General features: G+C 36.3%; 1 protein-coding gene across 1 annotated transcript; it reads right to left on the bottom strand.

Moving 5' to 3' along the window:
* Positions 1-2,608: 2,608 nt before the first annotated feature.
* On the bottom strand, positions 2,609-11,234 carry LOC149089799 (uncharacterized). The gene is made up of 4 exons (XM_089235387.1): positions 11,153-11,234; positions 8,943-9,054; positions 5,399-5,493; positions 2,609-2,861 (listed from the first exon to the last, which is right to left on the bottom strand). Exons 1-4 carry the CDS (start codon positions 11,198-11,200, stop codon positions 2,790-2,792), a joined length of 327 nt encoding a protein of 108 aa, XP_089091513.1. The 5' UTR covers positions 11,201-11,234; the 3' UTR covers positions 2,609-2,789.
* Between the last annotated feature and the right edge of the window lie 957 nt (positions 11,235-12,191).

The following is a 12,191-nucleotide window of genomic DNA, read 5'->3' on the forward strand; positions in this document are numbered from 1 at the left end:
AAGTGACCGTATGAGTGACCTAATAATGTTCAAGTGAGTGACCATATGAGTGACCGAATGATTGACCACGTGAGTGTCTGCAAAGATGATCCCCCTATTCATCCCTTGTCTTCATTATTGGCTGACCGAATTGCCCCCGTGATTGTTGGTAAAGATTGTTCAAATAGTTTCGAAAAGTTCTCTATTCTTCTTCTTGAGTTAGAAAAGGTTAATTTATGCGTAGTTGTTCGATCTTGCATAATCTGGATAGAAATATGTTTGTGAGGACTCAAGGAGACCTCATCTTTTGTGTGCCAGCAGATATTGTGCAATCCATGGTGTTGACTAGAAAGAGTAATGTCAGGGCTTCTGGATGCCTCCTTGAACTGGTATGTAATACCCCCATCATTGAGATAACTAGATTATGGGATTGGATGAAATCCAACATTTTAACTCCACGATTATTAATATCCTTGTATCCAAACACCGTATGGTGGCTGTTGACATCGGCCCCTAAGAGTAGCGGAGTGTCTTTGGCACAGGCAACGATTGAGTTGAATTCGGCAATCACAATGTCTACCAGTTGGTTTGGAGACGAATAAGCCGACACTAACACAAGTTCTTTATTACCCATTTTGATTTTGATGGACACAGAGTTGCTGTTAGTGATGAAAGTGGAACCAAGAATTAACATATTTGGGATTATAATGGCAGCTTTAAGATTAGACGAAGACCATTAAGCCCAGTCTGCTGGATATCTCTTTGACGACTTCGCTTAAGTCGTCAAGCCGTCTTTCGTTAACATGAGGTGACGCCTTATTGAGGTTTTACTGTATTTGTCTTCACGATATTGCATAGTCATGTAAAGTCGATGTCAAATCAATATTTAGACTTCCGATTAGCCTGTAGTCGTATGTAATTTATTTTTAAATAAAAAATAAATATTCCTCTCCACACTACAAGAGCTGATTTATCTAATGCATATGCATATACTGTATATGAATTGAGATCATCATCGTGGCCCCCTCTCCCCCCCCCCCAACCTTTTAAGTATATCTCCGCCTATGAAGACCAAATCTTTGGAAAGCGAAATCAATACTATTAATCGAATCCGCTTAATTTTTGTAGATTTTAAAAACTCATCGCTATAATTGTTTGTCTTGCATATTGTCACCACAAACATCACAGCCGGTTGACTGATCATCATTCTAGAGAGGAGTGACGATAAAATCGTACTGAAAAGGTTTGAAAAATTAAAAGTTGAAATTTTTAAACCTTAAAGTGATAATTATAGCAAGAACACTCGAGTTTAAGCAACGGTTACGCTGTAGGAATTTCCGACCCAGAGAGCACATACGTTGGAATTGTAGTGTTTTATTTCGTTTCAGATACTCTTTTGAATCTCAGGTTCCGCCTAGTTTTACTGTTCAGTTCTTCATTTAATTCATAAATTTTTGAGTTCATTATGAAATGAAAAATTTTCAGTAAAATTGACGTTAAACATGGCCAACGTTATATCGAAGTTTTACTGTATAATGTCTCGTATCACCCTAAAATACAGCGGCTCTCTTTTTGAAAACCCTGTTCGTGTATTTATTATAAATTGGGTATCCAAGTTTTCGTCTTGATGAAATAAGTTAGTTCATACGATTTGAACGGTATAAAAAAAAATATAAAAACGATTTTAAATAAACTAAAAAAAGATATTTTTTGCTTCTCCATCACATGCTAAACTAAATGTTACATAATCTCTATAGTAGATGGATTACAGAAATAGAAGAGCAATTGAATTATAATGCCACGACATGAGGGATGGGCCCGGGTTGTGAAAGTGAACAATAAAAGCACGATGATATTTATCTTGGTCGCGCAGGGCACGTAACAATTGATTTGACCCGCGGGGTGGAGATTGTGCACCCCCTTCTTTAGATAATATGCAAAATAAAAACCTGATATTCATCAAACTATTATAGTTGTAGCTAGAGAATTCCAGGAACAGGTCAACTCTTACTTTTTGTTTAACCTCTACATATCTTGAATGATTATAATAATAACAATTAATTAATTACATATAAGCCAAGTAAGTTAAATAAGTTAAACAAATAATTACAATAATAATAATTATTACAATTATTTTCCGAATCCCGTTGTGAAGCAGTCTCTAGAACAGCACTTCAGCGTTTGATAGTTTGATGCATATTTATTATGCAATATTGGTAATGTATTAGTAACTAATGTACATGATTTGTTAATCTTTTGCGATCCTATGTCGAGCTGGGATCGACACCATAAAAAATTGTCACTTCATTGTTGTAACAACACCTAAAGCCGGGTTTTCCTAGGAGCAGGTTACCTGCGCCGTGTGCAGCCTGAAAACGCTGATTGGTTAAAAACTTGAAATTCAGGTTATTTTCTGACCAATCAGTTTTCACGTTGCACGCGCTGTAGAAACCTGCTTCTAGGAAAACCTGGCCTTAGGGTCGCAGGAAGGCCCCCCTGTGAATATGACCTCAACAGAACTTATTAGCTATAGAAAAAACGCAATAGCTAGCATCCAGGGACCTTCCTCGTTGCGAGGGAAAAGTCCTATAAACTACGAACTCTTCCAAAGAAGTACCGAAAAAACCTGTGGACCACAAATAGTTTTAGTCGTATTGAAATAGAGAAGAAATAGAATTGCATGTAGAATATCATTTATTACATTCCGTACACGGAGATGCTGTATCAAGGTTTATTGTTGGTATTTGAAGAAACTAGGAAGTATTTTGTTGTAACGGTTTTAATTTCTGTGGTTGGCCACTTTGAAGTCATTATCCTGTGACTGGCCCTGTAGTTGCAGACAGACTGTTTGGAGCTGTGCAACGGCCATGATGGCTGCCCGGCTGAAAGCAAATGAAAGGAGTCATAAAGTACAACTTGACAAATACGTGAAATAAATATCTGTTTTTCGCCATAATTATCATATAATTTGTATACAATTACTACTACTAAGTCACACACGCACCTCGTTCACATTTATCTGCGGAACTTCTAACGAATTGGTGCATGTTGGAATGTGCGTGAACGTGTAATGAACCTGACGTGAAGTTTGCTTATTATGTGTAGTGACCGAAATACCAGACACACTCCCACGTTACTATTCCTATGGAACCTCTAACGTATGTGTAGTGCCGCCATCTGTCATCAGTTTCTCTAACTACGAGGGAAGTGTAATAACTGAATGCCGTCGAATCCCGTTGTAACGAACTCCAAGAGACCGGAGAAATCACTTCGTTGTATCGAAATTTCGTTATAAAGGAATTGGAGGTATTTGCATTTCTCTCCTACGTATTCCTATTTGGGGTATTAGAAAAGTGTTCGTTAAAACGAGATTTTCGCTATAACGGTATTCGTTGTAACGGGATTCGACTGTAATTGTATGACTGTGGTAGGCTTGTCGCTCTCCGTGGTGAGACTTTTGAACGGGGAGATCGGCCCGCATCTGCACGTCAAAGTGGTATAATTTATATACCCTATTATGAAAACGCTGAGTATCCACAGTTTTATTAAATATCACAAATTCAAATAAAAGCGTTGTTGAAAAAACGGGACAGTCAAAACTACAATAACGTCCCGTAATACGGGACACAAGTGATCCGTAAAACTTTTTCAGACATTTTACTGGTTCTTGGATTTAGAAAAGTTCAGAAACACGGGCATAAGTGTAACGCGGCATACTTTCAGATCACCTAAGGCAGGGATCTTCAACATTTCAGACTCGGTGGACAAAATTGAAATTTTTCCAAGAACCCCGCGGGCCATCAACTTATGTAATTTAGTGACATTTTAATAGGCGTCAATTAGACTCAGTGTTGAAGAGGGACAAAAATTAATTGAAGAATTTTATTTACTGTGAAATTATTCCTTTTAATAATTATCAGTTTTGATTATTCTGAAAATATTTTTTAACACTAATTCTGAAGAAAGTTTTTGATTAATTACTGATTGAATTAATTAATTCTGCTATTAATTTTAATCTGAAATCACTTTAAATCATTCTATAATTACTTATTTTGGTAATTCTGTGAAATTATTTTCCTTCTCAAAACATCTTGAAATAATTATTATTCTTTTATTCATTGTGAAATAAGTTCTAGCAGAAAAAATACGAAATTATTTCCCTTTTTTTATTTATAAGTGATTTTAATTCATTTTTCCCCTGATTCTGAAATTATTCGTCTCAAAATTCTGAGTTTTCATCAATTTGTTCCAGAATTATTTCCTTCATTTATTCTAGTATTATTTTTCCATTAATTCCGAAATTATTTTTCCATTAATTCCGAAATTATTTTTCCATTAATTCCGAAATTATTTTTCCATTAAATCCGAAATTATTTTTCCATTAATTCCGAAATTATTTTTCCATTAATTCCGAAATTATTTTTCCATTAATTCCGAAATTATTTTTCCATTAATTCCGAAATTATTTTTTTCTCATTAATTCCGAAATTATTTTTTTCTCATTAATTCCGAAATTATTTCTTACCATTTATTCTAGAACTACTTTTTTCCTTAAGTCCGAAATTATTTCTTCTTTAATTCCGAAATTATTTCTTCCTTAATTCCGAAATTATTTCTTCCTTAATTCCGAAATTATTTTTTCCTTATATATATATAATTCCGAAATTATTTTTTCCTTATATATATATAATTCCGAAATTATTTTTTCCTTATATATATATAATTCCGAAATTATTTTTTCCTTATATATATATAATTCCAAAATTATTTTTTTCATTTATTCTAGAATTATTTTTCATTTATTCTAGAATTATTTTTCATTTATTCTAGAATTATTTTTCATTTATTCTAGAACTATTTTTTTTCATTTATTCTAGAACTATTTTTTTTCATTTATTCTAGAACTATTTTTTTTCATTTATTCTAGAACTATTTTTTTTCATTTATTCTAGAATTATTTTTCATTTATTCTAGAACTATTTTTCATTTATTCTAGAACTATTTTTTTTCATTAGTTCCCTTTCATCAATTACATTGTATTCCCTTCATCAATTACATTGTATTCCCTTCATCAATTAGAAATCATTTGTTTCATTAATAAGAAATGATTCCAGGCATCAATTAGAAGTTAATTGCTTCATTAATCAGAAATTATTTGTTTCATAAATTAGAAATTATTTTTTCACTAATTCTAGAATTAATCGTTTCTGCATGTTTTCAATCATTTTCTGATTGTGATCCTCGGGCCACGACAAAAGTTCCTAGGGACAAAATGTGACCCGTGGTCCATGCGTTGAAGATCCCTGACCTAAGCTGTCCACTTAAGCGACCTGCGGCATATTTTCAGAACACTTGGTGGCTCGCGACACGTTCCCGAACCAATGAAGAGGCGAAAAGGTTGATCAAAAAATTTCCTTACCCTATGTTCAAGACATTGCAATCCACCGGCGCACGGGCAATGGTGTATGTAAATACCATCCGTGTCCTTGGTGAGGTTTACATCGCAACGGCCCCCTATATAGATATGAAAGAATAAGATAATACTTTAAGGGAGAGAAATAGGGAGATACATATACTGTGTATGTTTGTGTGTAGTTTTATGTTTGGTTAAATGTGATAAAACCAACAAAAAATCACCGACATTTTGGTAAGTTTTATAAATTTCACTGAATTTATCACTTTTATCGGCGATTTTGCATAACAGCAAAGCGTCGTTGGTACACATGATAAATCGTACTACAGCTGACAATCGTTGAATCGAGAGTAAATTGGTTCGAAAAATCGAGAGTTCGTAAATGAAGTGTAGGAAATGAAAAGTGAGTTAGTTTTCCACATTTATTAATGATTTAAAAAAAAAAAAAACACTTATTTTTGTTTGCTTCATCGCAGTCTACAGGGTACGTTCCATAAGTATAATGCGACCAAATTTTTCCAGACGCGACTATACACCGCAGCACCCTCTAACCTGCTGGGCTAGGTGGAGGGGGGGGTGTAAAGCCGGGTTTTCCTAGGAGCAGGTTTCTACAGCGCAAGCAGCGTGAAAACGCTGATTGGTTAAAAAAACCTGAATTTCAAGTTTTTAACCAATCAGCGTTTTCACGCCGCAGAAGTTCTGCTTCTAGGAAAACCAGGCTTTAGCTTCACAACGCACCCATTCTCAGTCGGCCCCGAGCTGCCGGAAAGTCAGGACGTGCGTTCTGTGAAGCCCGTTTTGAGCTTAATGTAACACGGCGCGATGGATCGTTCTATGGAGCAACGTTACGCTATCAAATTTTGCGTTAAACTTGGGAAATCCGCCACCGAAACGTTTCTATTAATTCAGCAGGCCTTTGGGAGTGATAGCTTGTCCAAATCACAAGTTCACCGATGGCACAAGTCGTGCAAGGAGGGCCGAGAGGATGTCGCCGACGAACCCCGCAGTGGACGTCCATCAACCTCCCGAATCGACGAAAATGTGACGCGTGTGCGTGATTGTTTCAAATCTGACCGACGGTTGAGTCTTCAATAAATAGCAGACACTCTGCAGATGACGAAAACAACTGTTTATTGCATTGTAACCGAAGATTTGAACATGAAAAAGTTGTGCGCCAAACTGGTCCCAAAAGTGTTGACCGATGAACAAAAGGACATGCGAGTGCTTCGGTGTCAAGAACTCTTGGAAATGTGTGAAAAGGATCCTAATTTTTTGAATCCAGTTATCACCGATGATGAGTCATGGATTTTTTAATACGACCCGGAAACAAAAAGGCAGAGTTCAGAGTGGCACGCCCCATCGTAGTCCCGGCCCAAGAAGGCACGCATGAGCAAGTCCATGTCAGAGGCATTGTCCACCACGAATTTGTACCTACTGCGAACGCAGCTTTTTACTTGGAAGTGCTCAAAAGGCTGAAAAGGAGGGTCGCGCGCGGCCGAAGTGACATCAAGGACGCATGAAAAATTCATCACGATAACGTGCTAAGCCACAGCGCCTTCTTTGTCAACGATTTCCTGGCCAGGACCCATACCCCACTGGTTCCCCAGCCTCCCTACAATCCTGACCTGGCTCCCCCAGACTTTGTTTTGTTTCCTCGCTTAAAAGGAGCCCTGAAAGGGAAACATTGGGACTCGATTGAAAACATCCATGCTCATTTTACATCGGCTCTAAAGGACCTCCCAGAGAAGGCCTTCCAGGACGCCTTTCAGGCCTGGAAACACCGTCTCCATAAATGTATCGACGCAGGAGGGTGCTATTTTGAAGATTTTTAACTAATTGTACGAATATGTCCAATAAATGATTTTTTATGAATTTGGTCTACTTATGGAACGCACCTTGTAGTAGTCTATGGCACTCACCCGACAAGTGAGAGGATGTGGGTTCGATTCTTCACAAGGACAGCTGAATTTTCTTTCTTTCCTAGATACACCTTCGCATCAGCCAGCTGCTAAAAACCTTCTTATAAATAGCGGAGAGTGATATCATCCCCGAAACAGCCGTTGGCCGAAGTAACGTTCGATTGACTCAGAAACGGTTCTATCAACAAGTTGATACAGTGGTTCTCAAACTTTTTTGACTCGAACTTTTGGTCTATAACTTCTATGCCAAAGTCCCGTAGGTCCCCCTTTTTAAAAATTATCCTTCGAATTTACAGATTTATTTTATTTACCTGGAGCATCCATGGAACCAATGGGAAGGGCCCATGGAACCCTTACAGCTCCTCGGAGCAAAGGTTGAGAACCCCTGAGCTAATGTACCATACTATTTCTCTAACCACCACTTTATCCAATCGTAATGCACAGAGTGAATTATGTTGTCAATGCATCTTCACTTCATCGTCACCCCTGCCTACAATCGAACCCTCTTTCTGGCACGTGTTCAAGAAATACCTGCATGTTGGTCACGACAAAAATTGGTGAACTTTCTCTCTACAAAACCTTCCTCTTCCTCTACTTTCTGTTAAGACACGTACGTACGAATTGAAATTTACTCTTTACTGAGAGGACAGTTCGTAAAAAAGAGCGTGTTTGTGAATTGAAGGTTCGTAAAATCGACATTCGTACATTCATCACATTTCTGCAGCCACAGTCTGAACCGGATGTAATAAACTCTGATTTAATGAATTTTTCCCCACATCCCCTTTACTCCTATAATTATCCCCTATTTGACGAATTCTGAAATACAACCTCGATATAACGAACCCCTACATAGGAAAAATTTTACTATCATATATACCCCGATATAATTAATTCCCATTTAACAAATTTTAAGTTCCTAGCCCGATATAAGCTCGTATAGCTTTGATCTATCTGGTTTGCAACCAAAATATGGGATCTATCTGTGCATATCTTGATCTACCTGGTTTTGCAACCAAGCTACTATGGGATCTATCTGGTTTTGCAACCAAGCTACTATGGGATCTATCTACTTTGCCGCACACCAACTCCGGTCATACCATTTTCCAACCAGTGGAGTTGGGTGGGAAATGAAGGCTCCATCCAGTGGTGGTCGCCTTAGGCTCGGTAGGTAAAAAACTTGTTTCTGATTTTCTATGCACGGACTCGAACCCATGGACCTTGATGGTAACCTTCATAGTGGAAGACGAGCATCTTTACCACTGCGCCACTCGGGCACACATATGGCATCTACCTGGTTTTGCAACCAGGCTATGGGATCTATCTAATGCCTACGCGTATCTTGATCTATCTGCTTTCGAAAATGATTTCTTTACTTATCTGATTTTGCAATCAACCGCTATCTTCACCACAAAATGAATAGCATATAGTGACTTTTTTATTGTTATGACTTCGCCTACTGATAGATCTGTATAGACAAACTAAAAATATAAATATCATAATCTGAAAATCGAAAAAAAAAAATGGATCTACCTAGTACTGAAATTACACGGCTCAATATACACGGCTCATATATATACTTTTTAATGCCATTTCCTGAACATTTTTCGCGAATCTCTAAATTCGTGTCTCACCTCGCGGCTCAACTACCCGGCAATAGCCTAGTATCCCAGCAATCCTCTTAGAGCAGCATTCGTTGGAAACACAGTCACTTTGACTCTTGCAAGGAACTCTGTGCGCTTCACACTGGAAATAAACAGTAAAAAAAAAAAAAAAAAAATCAAAGATTTCTTGAAATATTGGATAACATTTTTTTTAACATAGAGAAATTTGACTGAACGAACGAACTATTTTTACTTTCGAATCATAAGTTCACTTCAATATTCCCTGACTTTGCAAAAATTTGCCTGACTAGAACTGTAGAAAAAAAAAAATCTACAATTTATTTGGAGACATCCTGCTGTGACCATAAGTTCAATAACACCTTTTGGGTTTTATAATACAAATACAAAGCCCAAAACAGGCGAAATGCCATCTCAGTGGCTGAAAAAAATATGCGCATAGAAAATATGGATATCAAATATACTAAAATACATCTACCCGAAATAAGTTATCATGAAAAAACTAATACACATTAAAATAAAACTCATAAAAACTGATGATTTTTATGATGAGATAAAATATCATGCACATAAAAAATTATGGTTGTCTTATCTAAGTATGGGTAGCTTCATAAATACAGTATTTCTTTTTAAACGTATCAATTGTGCTAGAATGCACGATTCGCGGGGGTAAACTATTCCATTTATTGCAACCTTGTTAAAAAAAAAAATCCCTAGTGACACTACAACCTGGAGTTGTCCCCTTACTTATATCATGGGCGGAAAACTCCCCCCCTCCCATCGTCAAAGGCAGAGCCGACTAGTCTAGTGTATATATAAACTGACAGCATCATCCCTCCCCAGACTTACGAATCTATCTCCACACATATGTTACTAATCAATACTATTTTACCGCACACCAACTTCGGTCATATCACAATACGGCAACGTCCAGCCAGTGGAGTTGGGTGGGAAATGAAGGCACCACCTATATCGGAGGTCGCCCCAGGTTCAGTAGGTAAAGAACTTGTCTTAGATGTTCTTCTCCGGATTTAAACCTGTGGACCCTAACGGTAAACTTCATGGGGGAAGACGATCATCTTACCACTGCGCCACTTGGACGCTACTAACACATACTGATATTATAGGACCGAACACACTCAACACCACCTACAGAACAAGGCCCAGCACGAAGCTTGTGACATCACTGAAGGCCATTTCTTCTATTGCCTTTGGATATACTGCAAAAAAGGTAAAGATATCGCATGCGTCGGTATGCTATAAAATGGCAATATGTGAAATGGCCTCCTTAAGTGACATCACAACACGATACCCGTTGAATTTAATGAAAACGCATAAAGCAGATCTTGACCTCTATCATTTCTAGTTCAGTTTTTTAGCAAAAAAAAACGAAAAACAAAAACAACCATCCTTTTGTGATAAGTCTGATGAATAAAGTGCGTGAGATATCACTGTCGCCTAAATTTTTTTTCTATTTTGTACTCGTCTAAAGCATACTTTCGAGTATACTAGTCACCTTCATTTCATTTCGAAAATTTTGCCGTAACTTTTTTGTGTCTATATACGCTAGGCTAATCACTGATATTCAGATGTCCGTATCAATCCGGTGATCAAATGATCATATTTATGGAAAAAACGGCGCATCTGCTCAACGTTATCCTCTATACCCGTTTCGCTCGATAGTGTTTGAGGTAGAACACACATCTTGAAAATATATTATTTTCCATTGTTAAATCAAATGAATGGGCATTAATAACTATTAAAAACAGGGTTGCGCGATGTTTGTAGTAATGCTCATGTTAAGGGGAAGAAATAGATGACACTTCATAATGCCATCTATGTTCAACATATTCAACGCACGGCATTACAAACATGCCTATCCGAAATACACTCTTGAGCATTTTGTATATGCAAATGTTCAAGCTTTTGCAATGAGCAACATATTCTTTACTTTTAGCCGAATTCGTTTCAGGTAAATGAAGTTTTGAGGATATTTCTTTGATGAGAGAGTATTTAAAATTAAAATTTGATTTGACTTAAAATATGGTATAAGTTTGAAAATTCAACTATCAAATTACTTTTAAATGCTTTCATAGCATTTTAAAGAAATTTATTCAAAATAGATTAAATAGTTTAATAAACTGAAAATACTCTGGAAAATAAATATTGCAAATCATGAATATCCTAGCACTTATGTTCTAACTTATATACGAAAAACTCACCGCAATCATCAACGTAAGAAAACAAACCGCAAAAACTTGAAAGTCCATAATCAGTACTTTTCTCTTAATAACGTGATATGAAATGAAGTGAAATCTGTGATTTATATACAATTTTTTTGCAGCATTAAATATTTCTTATTTTTTTGCTTGTGCATTTTGCTGAAACATTTACGTTTTTCGTCATCATGAAGGAAACATATTTCCATTAAAATTAGAGGAAACATTCAAGGTTGAACATGTAATTACTTCAAGTGTGTGTGTGTGTTTGTGCTATATTCACTAACGTTTATCTGGAACACAAATGAGGAAGTATTTAAATATAGAAAATATTAAAACTAATCTAATGTTTTATTTCTGATTCTGTCCTCGGAAGGTGGTCTAATGTGCGATTTTTTTAAATATTTCTGTGTCTGTTACAATCAGTGATTCATAACCTCTTCACATCTGGGCAAAAATGACTGTTACAATTTTTTGATTGATTTGTGCTAATTTTATGTCAAAATGCCCTTGAAAAGAAAATTTTTTTAAAATAAATAAATAAATTAATTTGGTATCTTTACAAGGACCAATTTAGTTAGATACAGATTGTGTACCTCTAGTCTTAATTTCCAAGAATTAGAAACCATTCAAACCGGTTAAATATGAGGTGTACTTCTGGAGCGAGAAGTTGACCGAAGAACGGGTTGGCTATAGAAAAAAATATGACCAATACAGAACTTCCCATAACGGTAATCTCCCGTTAACACTACCGAGCGGTCATTTTGATCGTTTTTCAAACTTTGATCAACATTTGCGTCTATTTTTCAAAATTTAGAAATTCCTTCCTTGACTTTTCCTAATTCATCGAAAGTTAATTCATAAATAATGAAAATAATCTTAATTCTTGATCTGAAAAAATTCAAGTAAGCTTTCTTCAAAATAACGACAAAAAAAAAAAATGGAAAAGAAAACAAACAGGACATTTTATGGGAATGAAAAGAGTGACTTATTTTATAAGGGAGGAGAAAAAATTACGAAAATGTCCTGTAAAATACGAGTC

Source organism: Pholcus phalangioides, unplaced genomic scaffold, assembly GCF_987345545.1.
Source record: "Pholcus phalangioides strain wild (caught in Gottingen) unplaced genomic scaffold, Ppha-v1.0 ptg000001l_1, whole genome shotgun sequence".
NCBI lineage: Eukaryota > Metazoa > Arthropoda > Arachnida > Araneae > Pholcidae > Pholcus > Pholcus phalangioides.

Excerpts from the sequence above, each read along its gene's own strand:
- LOC149089799 (XM_089235387.1), bottom strand. The coding sequence starts at position 11,200 with ATGGACTTTCAAGTTTTTGCGGTTTGTTTTCTTACGTTGATGATTGCG. Across the intron at positions 9,055-11,152 it reads TTCTTACGTTGATGATTGCG|TGTGAAGCGCACAGAGTTCC; the intron begins GTGAGTTTTTCG and ends GTTTATTTCCAG. Across the intron at positions 2,862-5,398 it reads TGCAATGTCTTGAACATAGG|CCGGGCAGCCATCATGGCCG; the intron begins GTAAGGAAATTT and ends ATTTGCTTTCAG.